This window comes from Pelecanus crispus, chromosome 5, assembly GCF_030463565.1.
Source record: "Pelecanus crispus isolate bPelCri1 chromosome 5, bPelCri1.pri, whole genome shotgun sequence".
NCBI lineage: Eukaryota > Metazoa > Chordata > Aves > Pelecaniformes > Pelecanidae > Pelecanus > Pelecanus crispus.
The window spans coordinates 1,167,427-1,189,620 of record NC_134647.1 but is presented as its reverse complement, the minus strand read 5'-3'; the positions used below and the strand labels follow the sequence as shown (position 1 = coordinate 1,189,620).

The 22,194-nt window shown below is 53.5% G+C and overlaps 1 protein-coding gene across 1 annotated transcript; it reads right to left on the bottom strand.

Annotated features, from left to right (window-relative positions):
- Window positions 1–15,656: 15,656 nt before the first annotated feature.
- NR4A2 (nuclear receptor subfamily 4 group A member 2) lies at window positions 15,657–20,195 on the bottom strand. Its single transcript, XM_075710640.1, is given in 7 exon segments — window positions 15,657–15,913; window positions 16,012–16,190; window positions 16,786–16,988; window positions 17,408–17,571; window positions 18,041–18,170; window positions 19,331–19,609; window positions 19,611–20,195. Coding segments are annotated over 7 exon segments (1,797 nt in total).
- Window positions 20,196–22,194: the final 1,999 nt, after the last annotated feature.

Below are 22,194 nucleotides of genomic sequence, written 5' to 3'. Positions count from 1 at the left end.
AGAGAGTCTTAACTGCATTACATCATCCGAGTTGTAAATGTTTGTCTAGTTACTGTCCAGGTAGAGCAATCAGTAGAAGGAGAGAAAAATCCATTCTTTCTGACCCCAAACCAAGAGAGACTTCCATTACTTACAGGCGTACTATACTGTACGCTTCTCAGACGCACATTGCAACAGCAGGTAAACACACACGGCTTCAGGAGATGCATCACTTTTTCCCCTATTAATGCTTCAGGAACCCTGGCTTCCAATGTTTTGGGGTCCTCAAGGCATATTTCATATATTGTTTTTAAAGCTTATTATAGACCCTGAGGAGGAAAACTTAGAGCAAATAGAGTTTGACAGGTAAAGGGCATTGTGAAGGCTCCGTAAGTGTACCTGCTACAGGGGGAATGTGCTCGCGATGTAGAAAACCCTTTCTGTGCCATGCAGAAAGATGTTCCCCTGCACATTTTTCCAAGCACTCCTTACTATGATCAGGAAAATCATCATTTTGCTTATGTGAAGTATAAGCGCTACCTTACGCTGTTTGTGCTTTCTTCCTCACCGTCACCTTGGTACTGTGCAGATCAGCTGCAGAAACTGCAAACCAAGGAAGAGGGAAAAACCAGCATCGCAGGTATGCTCCTCATGTTTGAAATAACGCACTTGAAACAAACCCTTTTGTATAAAAATCAATGTACTTGAGAGCAGCTACAGGAAAGCCTAGAAACACGTGGGCATTTTTAAAGAGTCTTTCTGCTTGTTCATCAGTCCAGCTAAGACGAAAAGCTTACATTTTCATCAACAGTGAGCATTTTTATGCCTGGAACTTCAGAATATTGTAATGGTAGAGGGCATCTTACACATCTCCTCCTGGAAACCAGTCATGTCTCTAGCATGTCTAGATGGAGGTACCCAGAGTCTCTACTCACTTTTGAAAGGATTGTTCTAGGTCAACTTGTTCTAAAAGTTGCATTTTAATATATATAGTGGGGTTTGTACTAAACATAACTCAAGAAACAATACTACTTTACTCTCAAGACAATACCTGTTAGGGTCAGAAGGGTTCCTGCAGTAAGTGTCACATGGAGAAAAGTGCTGTGAGATATCATGTTATGGACTTCTCTTTTTAGATACATGAGATTATAAAGTGCATAAACCTATTGCTGTAATAGTTTCTACTTCTACAATTCCATCTAAAAATCTTGCAACTTTCTGCTCAGTCTTTGCAACATTCATGTTTACATTCCAATTTTTCCCCGCATATTTGATGACAACTGTTTTTTAACAGCAGAACGGCCAGACTCTCTTACAGAGATATTATGCAAGAAATTTATGATAGGAAAAGGGGATGAAAACAGTACTGAAAATAACTTGGAGGTCAAATTTATGTCATATATTAGCTTTACGTAATCAAACTCAGCTCGGTTGAAGTATGCCCAAAAAAAAAAAAAACTTTTGAGGAAGACAGCCACAGCCATTCCTTCGGTGTCCGTGGGCTGGGCACACGACTTCAGCCTCAAGCGCACGGGCACGCACGCTCCGGCTATCAGCCGAGCCCCCATCACTTACGCCGTGCCTCTGGATCTCAGCATGGACACCGCCACGTTCTCACGCGGTGTCATAGCTACCAAGGTCTCCTTGCACGCCCCGCAGCTCTATCATCGGGGAAATCTGGTGCAAGGAAGATCTGAGAACAACCGACAGCAGATTTACTGTAAATCCCACAGATTTAGTACTAGAGACCTTGGGAAGACTGGGAAAAGCAGCTAAGACTGGGCATAATCTAAGACACAGGCAAAGAGGAGCAATGTGGGTGGCTATCTTTAACTCATAATGGGTTTTGATCAAGAGGCCACCAATGAAGAACTTCAAGTAGAATCCGCAGTTTTTCAGCCCTAAAGAATTGCACCTTATCTTTGTCCTGGAGGAAAACTATCCATCTTAATTACAGCTTTGAGTCAACAAAGCCTTTCCATCTTCTAATTACAGCCTTTTAAGTCAACGTGCCCTTCCCACTCCAGCTCTTAGTTTTCCAAATGCTTCCCAAACTGTGGGATGAATCCCTCGTCATAGCTCCTTTATCCCAAAACAGGGAGACATTGCTTAGAACAGCACTAGTCCTGGTCCCGAGTTCTCCTGACAGCAGCAGATCAGCCTCATGTGCTGTGTATTAAATCAGTCCATAGAAGTGACAGAAGGAAAGACATTTAATTTACCCCACTCAAACAAGCACGGCTTCTTCAGACCTTCTCAAACAGCGAGGAGGAACCCAGACCTTGCTGGCAGTTGCGCGGAGCTGGCAGGTTGAGACACATTGCACTCGGACGTTCATCACGCACTGAGCACACATGCGGAATTATTCAAAAACCTCGCCAGGTACCAAAAGAAATGGAGAAAAAACAGGTTGTTAGATGAAGGAGGAGCTGAAGGCAGACCAGTTGCCTCCTGCATGTTAATTATGTTGATTCTTCTAAACGGCCACAGGAAAATTAAAACATTAAAAATAGGAAAGAGAAATAGGGAATACATAATTATGCAGGAATACCCAGGAAGACAGCAAATGCAGTATTACCGCTCAGCAAATAAGGTTTCCGCTCAAGCCCACGCCTGAGCGTCCTTACACTGATGAGCTCTGGCTTAGCAGAGACGGGACCGAGGGCAGGCGATCTTCCCGAGACGTCCAACTTCAGCAATGCCTTGCAAAGGCACTCAATGCTAAAATATCCCAATTTCCCAGCTTCCAAATACTTAGAACACAAGGCAACCGAACGGACGGTTCTCCTGGTAGTTCCTTAGCATGAGCCATGTGATCTTGACGAGGTTAAAGTAAACAGCGATCCATTTAATTCACTGGAACGCAGGGTTCAAACACTGCTACATCTCATTTTGGAAGTCAGCAGAACTTCAGGTCTCCCGGCCGTTGCTGATGCGTATTTGCTTCGCTATGATCGACAGCTTCGTTAGGGGCAGGCGGGCAGCCTTGCTGCCAACAGCTGCCTGCGCGGAAGAGGGATCCAGCCGGTGCGGTGGAGAGCGGAGCACGGGTTCAGCGGACAACCCCCCCAGGCAGAACGGGTCCCCTCTCCTGCCTGCCTGCAGCTGCTGCCCGCAAGGTGCCCGACGCGCCGCAGCCTGGCACGTCCGCAGCCTGCTGCCTGCGCCTGGGCAAGGCGGCCGCTCTTGCATCGAAGTGAACTTCCCCAGGTGAAATCGTTAGGGTCGGTTTGCGTAGGTTTGCTCTCCATGGAATTTTTGCTTGCTTGCTTGCTTGTTTTATTAAAGCAAGCCTCCCTCAATCTGTTGAGTTCACTTGTGCCCAAATCCAGAGGCATTCAGAGTTCAGCCGGAAAACAAAGCAAAACCAGCTGGGTTCCATAAAGATTTACTGCTGATGCTTACGTTGATGAGGATTTTTCCCCTCTTCAGCTTTCTTTTCCCTACAAAGTTGATATTTTACACTGCTTTAACCCAGGAAAGTGTAAAGGCTTTTTTAGAGATATTTGATGGATTTTTTTTTATTTTTTTTCCCCCCACAGCAGTGCCTGTTAGGAATATATAATCTTTCCTTCAGAAAGTATGCACATCTACAGACAATACAGAGAAATGCCAAATGGTAAACTTAAATCCAGATATACTCTCCCAAAACCTGAAATTAAGCTATTGTTATTACACCGTTCAAGGAATCGAATGACTACTAACCATAATTTAGCTAAGATCAAGTGTAAAATCTGTTTAATAATATCTGATACATCCTCTATCTAGGAGATTATATCCTGCATTTGCAGGGCATTGACTCAATAATCTAATAGGTCTTTTCCATCTCTGACTTCTATTAGCCTATGAATTATAACAAAAGGACCATTAGGCAAACCATAATTGTGGAAACAGCCTTTGACACATGAGACTAACTACTGCCACGGTACAGAAAAAAAAAAAAACTAAAATTAAAACATGGACAGACAATTGAAAGTAAAGCTTTCCCTTTAGCCAAGTGCTAACTCACTTGATTAAAATCATGAAAAAAACTCAGTAAGTCACAGAGACGGCACTTTTTCTCCCCATCTTGTTAGGTAAAACCACCTTGTTTTGACAGCACAGCAAATGCTGTTTTGTCACTGAAGGAGGGACTGGGACTGGAGGTTACGTGGGATATTTTCCTTAACTGCTATGTCTGCCCAAACTCGCCCCGTAATCCGGACCAGTGCTGGCGGACTGCCTGGGCTCTGCTGAGGAGTCACGTGTCTTGGCTTTCGGTGAGCTTTACCTGGGGAAGGGAAAAAAAAAAAAAATAAAGCAAACCAAAAAACCCAAAAAAGGCACAAAGCACACAGCCAAGGTTCACCGTCTGTGAAAGAGCTGGAAAATGCAGCCACCCTCTAACAGCTCTGTCTATCACACGTTCCTGCCAAGAAGGTCATCAGCTTTGCAAACACCTTAGAGAAAAAGATGAGTTAACAACTGAAGTCACACATTCTAATACATTTACAGGGAATGTAAACTTCACGAGAGCCCAGCAGTGGAGACACCTGCAAAGAAAATCAGCAAAAAATCCAGATTTCAGCTCCCTTCTGCAAGGGCTCATTTAGATTTCTGAATTTATCCTGCTCGCTGCGTTAGCGGTGGCCAGGTACTGCTCTCCCTTGATGTCGCAGGAGCTACCAAAACCAAGGCGAGACAGAAGGGCTGCCGACACGGATGCGTTATTTTTGCCGAGCATCCGCCCTCCCGACAGCACGTACGACCCCGGGCGCTGCACCTCGGCCACTGCCGGCATGGTCCTCCCGCACGGGGATCGCCGGACCGTCGCGTCCAGTTAAAATTGGCCAAAGAGCCGGGATCCACGTCGGGTGTGCGAATAGCTGAGATAATTCCAGAGCTATTCGCTGAGCATGGAGGTGAGCGCGCGTCCGAGTTCCCGTGCCGAGGCCTCGATGCTCTCGGGGCACAGACGCTTTTGGCAGGTGCGCAGATCTCCAGGTGCGTAGGGGTTTTGTATCACAGGTAAGGGAACGAACACGCCATGAAGTCGCGCCTCCTTGGTCCCCATCGCTGCAGGGATGTCACCCCTCCGTTCAGAGAAAGGGTTAGAGCAGCACGTGGGCACTTGGTATTAGCAAAGCACCACCGACGCTAGAAGTGAACCATCACTTCTGACAAAAATCACAGCTTTCAGTTTTCCATACAATTTCTCAAGCTTAATTAATAAGTACTTTTTACACGAACAACGGTTCCTTTTTTTTCCCCCCCCCATTACCTTCTCATGCGAACATTTATGCAAAACACATTCATTAAAGACAGTTCTGCGGTATCATCTGTTTACACCGCTACTTACAAATACCGCAAAGAAAAAGCACGGGCTCATATCTTACCTTGATGGCTTCTACTGCTTGCAAGGTGCCTAGCTGTAGGAACTGCAAGCTGGAGCCAAGCCCATGCATCCATTTGTTGTGCGAGCCTCCTCGCACAGCTGTGCCACTGCACCATGGAGCAGACTTGCAACACATCTGCTCAGCCAGCCCCAGCCCTCTGCCGCGGAGACGCTGCCAATTGTGCCTCGCTGTGCCAAACCCTGTGGCAGAGAGGTTTTATTATTATTTATGAAACAGAGGGATATCCAGTAGGGATTAGGAGGACTCTCAAGATCACTTCTGTTCGTGGCTTGAGCAGGATTTGAAAACAGGTCTTTTCAAATGGCAGCGAGTAAAATTATACATTTCTGCAACAACGTGCTTAGAGCTATATTAACGCTTTCATTTAAAAATCAGTTTTCTAAGAGGTTTATGAGTTGGCAGTAAACATTCTCCATGAGCTAATAGCGGCCACACCTGAATTATTTTTCTCATTAAAATCGGATCCTGAGAAATATCGATGCAAAGAGGCTGTTGACCGAACAGAATCCACAAAAATCCCGCTTGGGTTAAACGGGAAAGTTTTACCAGTTCACGGTTACGACATGCTCGCTTTCATCACCTGCTGTACTTTATAGCCACCGGCTTCAGCAAACAGCCACGAGCGGTACAGGAAACAATCCTGCACTAGCAGGAGCGACAGTATGAGTTTAATAGAAATGTTAATATTGACTCTATCACAAATACAACAACCGCATTTAAACAGGCTACTCAACGTTTCCTTCTGCTGGACTCCTGCGTTCCGAAAACCCGGGCTGCTCCATCTCGCCTTTGCGCCTCAAAGCACGTTTCCAATTTTAATTTTGCCCACATGTCCCACGGCAAGCTCATTAAATTCTGTTACATTTCCTTCCAGCTCCAACTTAACATCTGTTCTGTAAAGTTACTTCCTTCTCGCTAGCATCTGTGCCCTGCATTATTTCCATGCTAGACAGCAAAGTAAGAGTTAATCCAGAAAATAAAGCCAGCCTGAGCCTGGCCCTAATTCCTAGACCCGGCTCATCTCAGTCAGAGCAGGCTCTGTGGGGCCCTTATATATCGGTCATCTCTACCTACCCTGATGGTCTGCAAGAAAACCGCATTCATTTCAGCTGCAAACCTGACACGCTCGCTGTTTGCCTTCCAACTCATCGGCGCCGATGCTCAAACAGCCTGAGCTCAGCACCAAGGGCTGCAACGCCTCGCCCAGCCCCGGCCCCACCTGGGTGCTCAGCTGGCTTCCAGCCATGCCAAGGTGCTAAGAGCCTGGCCCCGCCGAATTAACCTCTCGGGCAAGATTCTGTGAGGCTCGGCATTAGCAGTTCAACTCTGTTGCTGTCTTTGCATTCCCATGCACTGATTTGTAACTCGGTGTAAAACCATGGATTCGATGGCCTGGGTTCTTCTGCGTTGAAAGAGCTAACCGCCTCTGGTTTATTTTCATGTTTGTCTGAACAAAGAACACCGCAGTATTAATCCCAATTAAATATTTGCTTAACTTGTAAAGGAATTGTGGCTGTAGGAATAAAAACAGCACCGGCTTGCTTTCGGAAATTGCGCTCCAGTGCAGAAACATCTGTAAATGTTCTCGGGGCTTGTACATCCTCTGATCGCTGCAGAAAATACACCTGGCCAAAGCTTCCATGGCAGGGGTGTTTCTAGGACTACAGAAATAATGGTTTGTGCCTAGCCCCTCGTCTACTGAACCTGCAGCTTCCTTTCCTAAGCTGTTAACAAAGGAACAGACAGCAGATGTCTGTAATTAATTTTAGCTAACCACCTCACTCTGGTTTTGCTAATATCAATAATTTTTCCAAATAACTTTATGCCATTATTTCATATTTGTTTTGCAAATCTGCTAAAAATACAACTCTGACACAAATGTATTGTAGGAAATATGTATTTCTTAGTCACAGCCTTATTGCTCACTTACAAATGATTACAGAAGTAATGTGAACACATGAAATGTATTTGTTTTTGTTAGGAAATGAAATGGAGTAAAAATTTTACAGTTCTTTAGGTTCTATAAGCTCCATCTTCAGGAATTAGCACAAAGATTCATTTTTATAGGGGTTTTTCAGGAGAAAAGGCATCAGTATATGACTTGAAATTAATTTGTAATAGATGCAACTGTGTTTTATTGTCCTTGCTTATGCTCTCCGTTACACAGTAGATTATTCTTGCCGTAAATACCATAAATACATGGTTTGGCTTTCTGTTCCTCGGGAGCCTCTGCCGTTTACATTAGCTATATGTAAAATGGTATGATGCGGAGCTAACAAGTCCTCGGTTTCACAAGTTTATCAATGCCGGTGTACTTGCGTGCCTAAGGTTTGTAGTGCCAGACTCCTGTTAGAAAGCAAAATTCAGAGGCAGGTACTGGAAGTCACGTCACTGCCCGGGAATCACGTCCATGTTATTAGGCACATCATCCAGGGAAATAGCCAGTGTTACATCAAAACAGACAAAAACGCCTACTACGGCACCTAGTCACTTAGCTTCTCAAAACGCTCAATTGCAGCTGTGGGGAAAGGTTGGGGTTTGAAAGCGCGATAGCCCTGACCGTTCGCCAAGTAACTTTGGTTACAAAAGCAGACAAAAAGCTCTGTTTACAGGAGCAGGGAGCTCTGTTTCCGTGGACTCAGCAGATTCCCGCTTTTACGCTTCTATGTTTGCAATTTCTTGTAACAGGAGAGTAAAATTGTCAAAACTAAGGATCCTCGACTACTTAAATGGCTCTGAAACAAAGTTACCCAGCAACGCAACCACGGTACGGCTGCTGACGTAAAGGACTTCCAGAACCGGAGGGAGATGCAAAAACAAGAATCAGACTTGGCGAGGAGACGTGCTCCGCCGTGCCTCGCACCGCGACGCCCCGACGCCGGGGGCTGCCTTCCTTCCGCAGGCGGGGGGCACGGCGGCGGCGCCTTTCGCCGCGGGCTGCCCGCGGTGGTGCCAGCCCCCCGGGCACCCCAGGCTGAGCTCTCCCGGTGGGGCTGCACGGCCCCGGGGAGAGGGCACGGAGCAGGGAGCAGGGAGTGGGGAGCGGGGAGCAGGGAGCGGGGAGCAGCCGCCCCAGCAGCCCCGGGAGGCGAAGCGACCTTGGCACGGCTGCCGGGAGAGCTGCTCGCCTGCCCTCCCTCCCGCAGGTAAGGAGCTGTCGTGGCAGGGAGTGAGTGGAGATGAAACCAGGAGAAATACCTGGGGCAAAAGAACGTCCACCCACACACACCCGGGGAGAGTCTTAAAGAGAATAACACTTAGAAGCGATCCGACAGAATTAGCCGCGCCAGCGTTAAAAAAGAGCGATGCCTGCACCTTAGAGGCACCCACCCGCCCGCAGCACCTTCCGACAGCTTGCAGCGAGGCGATGGCGCCGCACGTGCCCCCGGGAGGAGCGTGGCACCCTGCGGCTGCACGGCGAGGGCGTTCGCTCTTTGCACCTTTTCTTTCCAAACGCTCTCACGGTTTCCCCAGAGCGCGTTTCGGTAGCCCAGCAGGCGCGGGCGCAGCCGCTGCGAAGCTGCGCAGAGCTGCGGCCACAGTCCTTCCGCCAGCCCCGCGCGGGCTCCGGCTGCTGCTCCCTCCTGGCCCCATGCCGGGGGATCCGCTGGGACACAGCATCCCTGCCCGCCGCCGCGGCCACGCTTCCTCCCTCAAACGTCGTGGCTGCTCTCTGCCTTCCAAGCCGGCCTGGGTACCAGCCGGTGCAAATGAAGATCCTGCTCTTGATGCGACCCATCCTACCTCAGCAGCGGTTCCGCTCCCCGCGCCCATCCCTGCTCACGGTGGCATTCCCTCCCCGGAGCCAGAACATTCCCAGCGGGGCTGACGAGAGCCACCCGCCCCTCCCGCAGCTGAGCCCCTTGCTGTTGGCCTTTTAAGTTTTGCTCCAGAGCTTGTCGCTTCGCTTTATTTCCGTATGACGGAGCTGGAGGGTCTCTTGTTTCGAGGTGCGTACCGCGGCGCTTTGAGAGGGACGCAGCAGCGGCGCCGGCGTGGCCGCGCTCCGCAGCGTGCATCCGCGACATCTCACCCCGGGACGGACGCACGCCACCACCAAATCGCCCGCTCAGCGGCTGCTTCGGTAACGAAACGTAAGCGCTTTCTCAGGATTTAAGGATTACCGATGCCAACTGGTTTTGCGCGTTTTGTTGGAGAACGGGAACGCACGGAGAAGGCTTTTTGCCGTTTATTTTACAACCGGATTACGGCTACGTTTTATTGTCTGCAATTCTGACTGGGTTGTTGTAGTGTACTATGTAATTTGCACGGAACGTTAAAATGATAGAATAATTAAAATTTTGCATTCGTGTCTCTTTGTAGAAAACCAGGTTAGCCAAGTAATGTTACGTAGTATTCATCAGCATGTGCGAGCCCCCGTGCCTTTAATAAGATACGCAGCAAGCATGGAAAGCTGGTTTTGCCAGTGCTGTCAAGGGACTTTGGCCTATTAAAGCCAGTACTTCGGTCGCCAAACCTGAAGTGCTGCCACTCAGAGCATTACCCCAGCACACACAGCGGCAACCACTGCCTGCCGAAACCCAGCCGGAACCGCCACCGCTGCTGTCAATCAGAGCAGCCCGGCGCCGGCCCCAGCGAGGCAGTGCGCATGAAGAAGCTGCGTGCCTACGTACGGAAGCTGCTCGAGTGCCATTTCTCCTTGTCCTGGTTTTGGCTGGGATAGAGTTAATTTTCTCCCTAGTAGCAGGCACGGTGCTGTGGTTTGGATTTAGGATGAGAACAATGCTGATAACACACTGATGGTTTAGTTGTTGCTGAGCAGTGCTTGCACTAAGTCAAGGACTTTGCAGCTTCCCCTGCTCTGCCAGGGGCACAAGGAGCTGGGAGGGGGCACAGCCAGGAGAGCTGACCCCAACTGCCCCAAGGGCCATTCCATACCATACGGCGTCATGGGCAGTATGGAAACTGGGGGGGTTGGCCGGGGAGCAGCGATCGCTGCTGGGAACTGGCTGGGCATCGGTCGGCGGGTGGGGAGCAACTGCATTGGGCATCACTTGCTTTGGATATCATTATTATTATTATCATTATTATACTGTTACTATTATCATTACTATTTTACTTTATTTCAATCATTAAACTGTTCTTATCTCAGCCCAGGAGTGTTTCTCACTCTCACTCCTCCGATTCTCTCCCCCATCCCACGGGGGCAGGGGCAGCGAGCGGCTGCGTGGTGCTGAGCTGCTGCTGGGGCTGAGCCACGACACTCCTAAACAGAAACATTCGTCCGCGTTAAACTCTTCCTACATTCTGAAAGTCACCCGGGCGTAAAAGAGGGAGCTGAGGAGAAAAACATCGCGACCAACACACCCGACTGGCGCTACGGAAGTTCTCTCGTCTGAGTGAAGGTCCCAGATTTGCTAAGGAGGTTTGGTTTCGCGCAGAATGCCGTACGTAGATGTGGATAAAAATTAGAAATTATCCGAATAGACGTGAGGGCCTACTCAACTCATGTATTGGTTACAAGCATCCAAAATTAGTTTTACCATCAGTCATTCTGTGGCCTGGCACGTTCTCCACCTTGCAGAAAACATTGCGCTGGAAACTCAAGCAATCACCAGTCGCCTAGCTGAATTAAGCAGGGCGGCCTTGCTAGTACTGTAATAAACCTAATGCATTTATATTGCATCTACATTAAGTTCTAGTTATGCAGAAATCCCTTGCCTTCGGATTTTTACAGATCTGTATGCCAGACCTGCTTCTTTTGAAAGAGAACACAAATCACCTGTTTTGTCAAAATGAGCTCTTCCGGTCATCGTCGCACCACATTAAAATGCAATAATCCCATTATTTACCTAGACACGCACTTTGAAATAAAATAATTTTATTTAAAAAAAAAAAAAAACAACCACAAAGCTTAAGTTTCTTTGCAGATCCACCCTTCTGCCTCCAAACCAGCCCAGACCACAGTAGCCTGGTGAAGGCTACTCTTTACTGCTAAAACAGGGGGGCAAAGACAGGAGGAAATCAGAAAAACAGAGAAAGAGCACACCATATAGAAAATGTCAAATATGTCAAAACATTCATGAATACCAACATCTCCCTCTGCACCATAACCAGCTGTAAAGGTTACTTAGGGCTAACATTTCAGCAAGTGCAGATTATGCAGCAGTGAGTTTACTTATACATAAAAAATCAGCTACAGGTACATCCAAAGTGCTTTTATGTATGCAGCCAGTACAGGGATTTCTACCACTAAAGAAGAGTCAGAAGGGTAAAATCACATAAACCACAAATTTTCTAGCTTTGACTACCCTAGACATAAATTCCTCCTGGCTGCTCTCTCTGTATGTGACACATGCAATGAGGATAATTAGGTAAAGGACTAAGAAAGCAAGTGTTGCTGATTGCATTCCAAAACTAATAAAGCTCCGACACGGGTCTCGTGCCTGCAGTAATTCATCTTCCCAGCGCCACGTTCGGGAAAGGCGGTTTCGGAATACGCCGCGACGCTTTCTCGTCCCCAACTGCGAATTATAGCGGAATTACTGCAGAGGGGCACAGTTCTGCGGACCTCGAAGCGTAACACACGCGAGGCGCACGTTGCGCTACCCAGGCCCTCAGATGAACAAAGCTTAAATTAAATGTCACGAGTTGAATACGATGCATAGAGGCAGCATATAAGCAGGATGCATATAAGCAGCCACCCGGCCTGAGTTGGCCCCCAGTTTGCTGGTCAAGTTTGTAAACCCTAGCGCGTTTTGGAAAAATTATGCCTTGGAGCAATCTTCTCAGCCTTCCGCACCGGGAGGAGAGAGGTGTCCGGCTCTGGAGCGGAGCAACGAGCCGGCCCGCAACGTAACCGCGCGGGCGTCGCGGGACACAGGAGCGCGGCTTTGAGATAAATAAAGCGAACGGCCTCCGTTCTCGCGCATCGGAGCGCCGAAGGAGCAGCTCCGTGGAAGACAGCGCAACTACGCGAGCAAAAAAGTTAGGTTCAAATCAGCCCAGCGGCCCGATAACGAACTACAAAAAAAAGGAAATCCTGCGGGAACCAAACGGAATGGGGTTTGTCTGCCGTCTCACGCAAGCCAAGCAGAAAAAGCAGGAACACATTTCATAATCAGCACGGAGCTAAAATAATTAAGAGGGTTACTAATCTGAAATGCTGTATGCCGGCAGAAGTAAAATCCTTTAATAAATCCCCCCGTTGATGCCACCGTTTCACAATTATTCCTTCAGCTCCATGGTCTGCGCTGAGCTTCCACTGCAAACACTTTCCTAAATGTCTCTGTACGGCGCTGCTTGCTTTTTTTTTTTTTTTTTTTTTTTTTATTTTCTGTCTGTCTGTCTGCCTTTCCTTCCTTCCTTCCTAGGGCTCTGCAAAGCAGGGAAGCCAGCGCGCTCCTCTCGGGGAGCACAGACGCCAGCAGCCCGTCCCTCTCCGGCTTGCCCTGCCTGCTGAGGGCGAATTCCCTGAAAAGGAGCGCGCCCCGGAGAGCTGGAAGCGCTGCCTGCTGCGCACCCTGCCCAAACCCACCCTGGGCGCCCCTGCCCGGGCAGCCAGCCTTCCTCCCAGCCTCCTGACCCCGCGCCAGGGCGAGCGGCGGAAAGCCGTCCGGAGGGATGCGGAGCGGAGGGAAGAGCCTGGAAAGCTGCGGGGAAGATGGGATCCGCTCGGCAGCTGGAGGGCAAAGCCAAGGCAGGTGGCAAACGCCTGCGGCGGATGGGCAACTCCTGCTCCCCGGCAGATGCGAGGGGATTAAGCGCGGTAGAAAAGTTGCCGCGAAGGAGAGCGTTCCGTGAAAGCATCCTACTGCTCCCGGGAAAATGTGAGCAGGCGGAGGCTTCAGCTAAGGGTTAACATCCCGGAGGCTTCGGCCCCGGTGGCAACACCCAGCTCGGGACCCCAATTAGGCAGCCCGGACCCCCCCGCTCATCGCCCCCCGCACCGGCGCCCATTCCTCCTCGCAAACTCTTTCTAGGAATTCCGAGCCAGAAAAAAATCCCCGCCCCGGGACAAAGCCCAAGGGTCCGCTCCATCCATCGCGACACCGGCGAACGATGTCTCGGGGCTCGCCCGCAGCAAGCCGGGGGTGCTTGCCCGGTGGCCACGGGCTGCGGTCGTCCGACCGCAGCCCGTGGCCACCGGGCAAGCACCCCCAGGGCGAGTGGGTGGCCACGCAGGACCGGGATGCGCTCCGTGGGCACGGCTCCCTTTTATTTTTTTTTCCCCCCCCGACTCAAGAAGCTGAAATTTCCCAAATTCCCGGGCGTGCCCCCAGACTTTTCGTTTACCCCTCCCCACCCGCGGAGCGCATCCCCATCCCACTGCTCCTCCGTCTACCGGGGCTGCGACCACCCCCCTCCGGGGGTTGAGGGGGGGGTTTCCCACTCCCCGCAATTCCCGGGAAGTTTCTCAGCCCGCAGCCGGTCCCGGCAAAGCCGGGATTTCAGGGAAAACCGCCCGCTTTGCGGGAAATCTTCCCCGGGAAAAGCGGAGGGCAGCAAACAGCAACCCCCCGCCACCAGCCGGGACCACCCGTGGGGGTCCATCCTGCCCCCCGAGCCCCCCCAGCCGGAGCCGCGGGGCGAGATTTGGGATCCAGCCCCGCTAAGGGGGGCGTTTGGCCCGGGAAGCGCCGCGGGCACGGGATGAGGGGGGATGCCACGCCGCGGGAGACGCAGAGACCCTGCCCCTGGGTGGGGGGGGGGGGGGGGGGGGGGGGAAGGAAAAAAAAAATAAAATAAATTTGGGGAAAGGACCAACCTGCGAGCCTCAGGCTTCCCTCCTCTTCCTCCCGCAGAGCCGGCGGGTCCGGCCGCCCACCGCAGCGAAAGGCAGCGACCCCGGCCCCTCGCCGCTGCGGTCTGTCACGACAGCGACAGAGCTATTGTCCGTAGGGGCAATGGGTGCTGGCGGGGGGGCTTCTCGCTTGGACAGAAAGAAGACGAAATTCGATTCGTTTACACGTTTTATTGTTGTAAACATTAAAATTGTCTTTCTCAAAGAAAGAGTTATCAGGAGAGGAAAAAAAACAAAAAACAAACAAAAAAAAAATATCAGCGTTTCTAACTGTCATACACCATAGGGGGAAAAAAAAAAAAAAATAGCAGTGACTTGTATCCTGTGCCGTACTGGAAATATACAAAGAAAAAAAATACTACAGAATATGGCAATATTAAAAATATTACTCGAAGATAAAATAATATATTAACCAACACTTTCAGACATAAAAAAACGGAACAAAACAAACCAAAAATTCAAAGTGCTCAGTAATTTCCAGGGAGTTATGTATAGTATAAGCACTCTGGAAACAGTCAAAAGCTGCTGCATGCAAGATTTGTTTAGCTTTAGACAACAAAATAATCAAGATATAAACTTCTTTTTTAATCAACATCAACAGTACATACAACACTTACAAACAAGGAATGTCGGACGGTGTTTACAAACACTATGTGTCCCTTTGGGGAGGGTTTCGGGTTTTGCAATACTTGTGCCCACCTATTTTACAATTGAGAAAATGTTTGAAGCTTAGATAACTACCAGTCTTTATAAAAGCTAACAGACTACATAGTGTCTGAAATACTATTTATAGAATATAGACATTACTGAAATAGCAAGTGCCTATAACATTGTCACCCTAGAATCGTCATGCTTTCCTGGTACGGAGAGATTTATTTTTCTTTCTCTTTATTCTCCATTTTGGGTTGGTTGGTTGGTTGTTTTGTTTTGTTGGGGTCTTTTTTTTTTTTTTTTTGCAAACACGTTTAGCTTTTATTTTTAATTTTTTTTTTTTTAGAATCGTTTTCCATATTTCTTCATGAATAGGCACAGAATAATTTTTAAAAAGCCAAACCGCATCTGATAAATTTACAAGCCTTCGCCTTCTTTAATGACATGCCACCCACGCAACATTTAGGTTTCGTATATATTACAGCTTTCTTTTACAGCAGAAAACTTTAGTCTTTAGGAGGGTGAGACGTGTGGGTCACCTCAACGCGTTCGTTTGTCACCGCATGAGTCTTAGCTGCGCACCCGGCGTTGCCAGATATGGTCGTCTTTTTAATCAGAAGTCCTTAATAATAAATTCATTTATAAGCTGATAATAAAAAGTTTATACCATGGTATTTGTGTGGTCCATGATCTGCATCCGTGATGCCCCAGAGCCCCAGCGCCCGCTGACGTTCCGCCCGCAGGAGGTTACAACACTGGTTTGGACGGGAAGCTGGCACCCAGGGGTGCTGCCTGGGGCCCAGACGAATTCCCCCTCGGACACGTGAAGCTCCTCTTCAGCCCAGCGGAAGTGCACGGGAAGAGTCTTAAAAAGGTAAAGTGTCCAGAAAAAGTTTGTCGATTATTGCTGGCGGCGGCACCAAGTCTTCCAGTTTCAGGTAGAAAATGCGCTGCAGGCCCTGCGTGCAAAGCGTGCGGAGTTCGGGGAGCTTCCCCAAGAGTTTGGACAAATAGTTGGGGCGATTCAGCCCCCCGTTATTAAAAGTCACATGGTCTTTGAGACAATTTACAATCTTGTTTTGAAGTTCTTCCACCCTCTTGGGTTCCTTAAGCCCGTGCCTCTCTGCAAAAGGGAAGGAAGCGGGACGTTACCGGGCTGGCACGGAGAGGAAAAGGGGAGAGGAGCTGCCCGGCGGGGCCGGGCGGGAAGGGGGCACCGACCTGTCACCATGGCCAGGGCAGCGATGCAAGAGAAGGCAGAGATATCGATGTTCATGTTTTGCAAGTTGGAGGAAAATTCAACAATGGAATCGATCCACTCCCCAAAGCCGCGGACGCACTGCAACCGGTGCAGGACCACCCCGTTGCAGAAGATAAGCTTGCCCTCCACTGGATTTGACCTGGAAGGAACGTGACAACCCCGAAAGGAACAGATGAATGAGGGAGTAAGAAAGAAAAAGTTGGAGAGAAAAAGAAAGAAAAGGAAGGGGGGGGGACACACAAAGACAAAAGACAAAAAAGAGGAAGAGCAAGGGGAAAAAGAGAGCAAGGGGAAAGGAAAGGGAAAAAAAAAGAGAGCAAGAGGAAGAGCAAGGGTAAAAAAAGAGAGCAAGAGCAAAGGAAAGGGAAAAAAAAAGAGAGCAAGGGCAAAGGAAAGGGGAAAAAAGAGAGCAAGAGCAAAGGAAGGAGAAAAAGAGGAGAGCAAGGAGAAAGAGAAAGAAAGAGAGAAAGAAAGAAAAATAAAATAGCAAAGAGAGTGAAAGAGAAAAAAGGGAGAAAGGGGAAGAAATTAAGGGAAGAAATTAAAAAAAAAAAGGAGAAAAGAGAAGATGGGGGGGAGAAAAGCTAAACAACTAATTACTTGAGGAGCAATAAATGAAGGATTTAAGAGGCACCTAATTACCGAGGAGTTAATAAAACGCAGAGCAGTGGACCTTGAAAGGACCTGATTCCATAACCGCCCAGACGCTCCCCGCGCGGCGCCCGGCCGCTCACCTGTACGCCAGCCGCAGCACGAAGAGCTCCAGGAAGGCGGATTCGAAGAGCAGGTCCTGGTCCGTCTTGGGGAGATCGGTGAAGCCGGGGATTTTTTCCGCCCACCCTCGGATGATCTCCATGGAGCCGGTGAGGAGATCGTAGAACTGCTGGATGTGCTGGGTGTCATCCCCGCTCATCTGGTAGTCGGGGTTCGCCTGGAACTGGAGATTCATTTGGAGCGGCGCTTAATGAGGTTCTCTAGAGTATATAGCCCGTGAAATTGCTAGCCCCGCTTCTGCTCGGGGAGCCGGGTTTTTATCGCAGTCCAACCTCTCCCTGACCAGCGAGGGGATCCGACGTGCCGGGGCCATTAACGCCAGCAGGGACCGGCGCTCCCGCCTCGCGCAGGGGCTGCTGCCGCGGGGCCCCAACCCGCGGCGGGGCAGAGCCCCCCGGCCCCTCCGGGACCCCCGGGGCGAGCGGCCCGGGGGCGGCGGGGAGGGCCCCCGGCCCCCCTCTCCTGCACGCCGCGGCCCGGGAGGAGCGGCGGGGCCCGGCTGCGGACATGGCGGGGGCCGGCTGCCCCCCTCCCCGGGCGGTGGGCGCAGCAAGGTGCCTACGCGAGCTCGGTCCAGCTTACCCTGGAATAGTCCAGGCTGGTCATAGCCGGGTTGGAGTCGACATGGGCTCTCACCAGCGCACTGATCAGACTCACCGGGGGAGAGGGGGGAGAGGGCTCCTGGGGGCTCTTCGGTTTGGATGGCAAACGACCCCTCCGGCCTTTGAGGCTGTCTGTGCGCACCACTGCAAGAGAGACGATGCTCAGCCGGCTCGCCGCGACGGGATCGGCTCGGCTTAATTCAGCTCGGCTCAGCCCAGCCCGGCTCGGCTCAATTCAGCCCGGCTCGGCTTGGCTTAATTCAGCTCGGCTCGGCTCAATTCAGCCCGGCTCGGCTTGGCTTAATTCAGCTCAGCTCGGCTCAGCCCGGCTCAGTGCAATTCAGCCCAGCTCAGTGCAAGTCAGCCCGGCTCAGCCCGGCTCCGTGCAATTCAGCCCAGCTCAATTCAGCCCGGCTCAGCCCACCCTGGCTCGGCTCAGCCCAGCCCGGCTCGGCTCAGCCCGGCTCAGTGCAATTCAGCCCAGCTCAATTCAGCCCGGCTCAGCCCAGCCCGGCTCAGTGCAATTCAGCGCAATTCAGCCCAGCCCGGCTCAGTGCAATTCAGCGCAATTCAGCCCGGCTCGGCTCAGCCCAGCCCGGCCCCACGGACTCACCCTCCTTGACCATGCCGACGGCCAGGCACTTCTGGAAGCGGCAGTACTGGCAGCGGTTGCGGCGGCGTTTGTCCACCGGGCAGTTCTTGTTGGCCAGACAGACGTACTTGGCGTTCTTCTGCACCGTGCGCTGCGGGGAACGGGGCGGGCGGCATCAGCGGCCGCTGCTGCGGGCCCCGCTCCCCCGCCGCCGCCCTCTCCCCGACCCTTTATTTCCTCTTCCCCCCCTCTTTTTTTCCCCCTTTTTTTTTTTTTTTTTCCCGGGGCATTTAACAGGAGCAAATTGATAGCGTTAACATTTGAGCTAACCTCGCAGCTCCTAGCTGTGTTTTATATGCCAAGAGGAGGGAAGGAGACGCTCGGTAAATACAAATCCGTGGGCATTCATATTATTTACATTCCTTGGAGACCTCCTCTATTTAAAATGATAAGATTATTCAATCAGGATGGTGAAATAAAGAGATCACTTAATTTTACCACAGGGAATTCTGTTCCACTTGGTTAGCTCAGACACGGTTCTCTGTCCTAAGCAATTTCCATCTGAAGGGGAAAGCGGCTCCTCACCCCGCCGGGTCCCCCCCCCCCCGCTGCTGCTCTGCCCGCTGCTCTGCCCGCTGCCCACCGCCCTGCTTGCTGCCCGGTGCTCTGCCCGCTGCCCACCGCCCTGCTTGCTGCCTGCTGCTCTGCCCGCTGCCCACCACCCTGCCCACCGCCCTGCCCGCTGCTCACTGCCCTGCCCGCTGCTCTGCCCGCTGCCCACCGCTCTGCCTGCTGCCCGCTGCCCACCGCCCTGCCCGCTGCTCTGCCTGCTGCCCGTTGCCCACCACCCTGCTTGCTGCTCTGCCCACTGCTCGCTGCTTGCTGCCCTGCCCACTGCCCACCACCCTGCCCGCTGCTCTGCCCACTGCCCACCACCCTGCCCACCACCCTGCCTGCTGCCCTGCCCGCTGCCCACCACCCTGCCTGCTGCTTGCTGCCCTGCCTGCTGCCTACCACCCTGCCCGCTGCCCACCACTCTGCCCGCTGCTCTGCCTGCTGCCCACCGCCCTGCCTGCTGCCCACTGCTTGCTGCCCTGCCCGCTGCCCACCACCCTGCCTGCTGCTCTGCTTGATGCTTGCTGCCCACCACCCTGCCTGCTGCTCTGCTTGATGCTTGCTGCCCACCACCCTGCCTGCTGCCCACCACCCTGCCCGCTGCTTGCTGCCCACCACCCTGCCTGCTGCTTGCTGCCCTGCCCGCTGCTTTGCTGCCCACCACCCTGCCCGCTGCCCACCACCCTGCCCGCTCACCTTGAAGAAGCCCTTGCAGCCCTCGCAGGTGCGGACGCCGTAGTGCTGGCAGGCAGCGTTGTCCCCGCAGACGGCGCAGAGCCCCTCGTTGGAGGGGGACCCCCGTGATGGCGGCGAGGGCACCTGGCTGTCCAGCAGCTGCGGAGCGTGGCCCAGCTGCAGCCCCGGGAAGGCCATGGAGGGCTGCTTGCGGATGGGGTTGGGGACGGCGAAGGCCTGCCCGTCGACGGCGTGGTGGGTGCCGGCCGGCTCGGGGTTCATGGGGACGTGGAGGGGGCCCGTCGAAGCGCATCTGGCAGCTGGAGACGGGGGTGCCGGGGGGCGACTGCTTGAAGGAGAAGAGGGAGAGGCGGGAGACGGGCGTTTTGCGCTGCTCGATCATGTGCGTGGTGGCCACGTAGTTGGGGTGGAAGTTGTGCAGGGAGCCGGGGTCGTCCCACACGGGGCCGTGCTGCACCTGGAAGCCGGGCGTGGAGGGGGTCGGGGGCGACGAGGGCTTGTAGTACACGGAGCCCGAGTGGGCCATCATCTCCTCAGACTGGGGGGGGAGGTGGCCGTGCTGCTGGTAGCCGTGCATCTGAATGTCTTCCACCTTAATGGAGGACTGCTGTCCGGAGAGGGGCATTTGGTACAAGCAAGGTGGCTTCACGTCGTAGCTTGTGTTGTAGTTGTCCATAAAGGTACTGAAGCTGGGGAGAGAAGTGGTGGCAGTGATTTCAGTGTTGGTGAGGTCCATGCTAAACTTGACAAACTCCGGAGTTAAGAAATCGGAGCTGTATTCTCCCGAAGAGTGGTAACTGTAGCTCTGGGAGGCCGGGCTGGCTCCTTGAGGCGAGGACCCATACTGAGCCTGAACACAGGGCATGGCTGGAAACGAAACAGGGTCATATAGACTCGGCCCGCACAACCGCGCGCCTTCCTCCGCCCCGCTCCGCGCCGCTGCCCCGGCCCCCGCCGGCCCCTCCGGAGCCGCGGGAGCGAAGCGCACAAACCTTCAGCCGAGTTGGAGGCGTTTTCGGGGGAGCTGAAGGCGGACAGCGTCGGAGGTCAGCGGACAGCAAAGTTTCCACGGTTTTAGCAGACGGAGGAGGAGGAGGAGGAGGACGATGACTCCAGCCTGCCCGGAGCACTGGCTGAAACAGACACACGGACCTGCTCTTCGGGCCGCCCCGGCACCGCCGGAGACCCCAACCCACCGGGGCCCCGAGCCCACCAGAGCCCCGGGAGCCCACCGGAGCCCCCAGATCCCAAACCCACCGGAGCTCTGAGCCCACCGGAGCCCCCAGATCCCAAACCCACCGGAGCTCTGAGCCCACCGGAGCGCCCGGAGCCCCGACCCACCGGAGCGGGAGCGCTCCCGGGGCACGGCCAGCATCCGCAGGGCACCCTGAGCCCCCCCTCTTCCCTGGAGCTCCGTTTGTTTGGCGTTTTCTTTTTTGCTTTTTTTTGCTTTTGTTGCTTTTTTTGCCTTTTTTTTTTTTCTCCTTTTAACGGGGAAGAAAACTTCCCGCGGGCGGGCTGTCACCCTGCTCCCGCACGGCCAGCCCGGCTCTCCCGCGCCGCGCGTGCCCCGGCGCAGCCGCTTCGCTTTTCCCGTCCCCGCCGGGACGCGTCCCCGGGAGAGCCGGGCGAGGCGTGGGTCTGCCTCTGCCTCCCCCGACACCCCCCCACCCCCCGTACCCCCACGAAGGCGCTGGGCGCCCCGCGGGACCGTGAGCCGCCGCCCGAGCGGGGCGCGGGTGACAGCCGGTGCGGGGCTGGCGGGGTCCCCGCGCGTGACGGGGGGGTCCCCGGCCGACAGGCGCCCGCGGGTGACAGGGGTCCCCGCGCGTGACGGGGGTCCCCGCGGCAGCTCCCGGGGCAGCCGGGGAGGCGCCGGCCGCTCCGTGGCACCCACGCGTGGGTCGGGAGCGCGGAGCCGCCGCCGCCACGCACGCCCCCCCCCTCGCCCCCCCACCCACGCACCCGCCCCCCCCACGCCGCGCGGCTCTCACCGGGGAGCGGCGACCTGCGCGGGCATCCAAGAGCCGGGCGGCGGCGCGGCGGGACGCGACACGGGGCGACACGGCGCGACACGGCGCGACAGGTCGGGGCTGCGTCGGGGCGGAGCGGCGGCGGGCGCGCGGAGTGCCCGTGCCCCGCAATGTGCCTTTGTTTATGTGGGTGCCTGCCGCACAGCCAACGTGCGCCTCGCGCCCCCGCGCGTCACCGCGCGTCAGCGCCCGCCGCCCAATGGCCGCGCGGCGGGGCCCGCCTCCCCCCCCGCCCCCCTCGGCCGAGCGCTCCCTTTGGTAAATTTCCGACGGTGACGTCACGCGGCGGGACACGCCTCGTGGGGGGGGCGCCCCCGCCCCGCGACCACCCCCCACCCCCCGCCCCCCCCCCGCCGCGGCGCGGAGCCCCCGCGCCCGCCCCCGCCTTTCCCGCCACTCTCCACGCGCGGCGCCTTCAGCGCGGGAGGGGGCGTGGCCTCATTTGCATAGAGGGCGGGGGCGTCACCCGCCCGCCGAAAGGGAAAAAGTGAGGAGGGGGCGTGGCGCGGCACCCCCCCACCACCACCACTACCTCCCTGCGTCACCATTGACGCAACCGGCCGGCGCGCCAAAAATAGCGCGCGCCCCGACGGGAGCTCCCGGGGCGGCGGGCACCCCCCGCCCCGCCCCGCCCGCGCGCTTTTGCTTTTTTTTTTCTTTTTTTTCTTTTTTTTCTTTTTCCTTTTCTTTTCTCTTTTCCTTTTTTTCTTTTTTTCTTTCTTTCTTTTTTCTTTTTTTTTTCTTTTCTTTTTTTTTCTTTTTTTTCTTTTTTTTTTTCTTTTTTTTGCGGGGGAAAGCCCCCGCTTTCGGGAAGAGAAGCGGGGCCGCCGG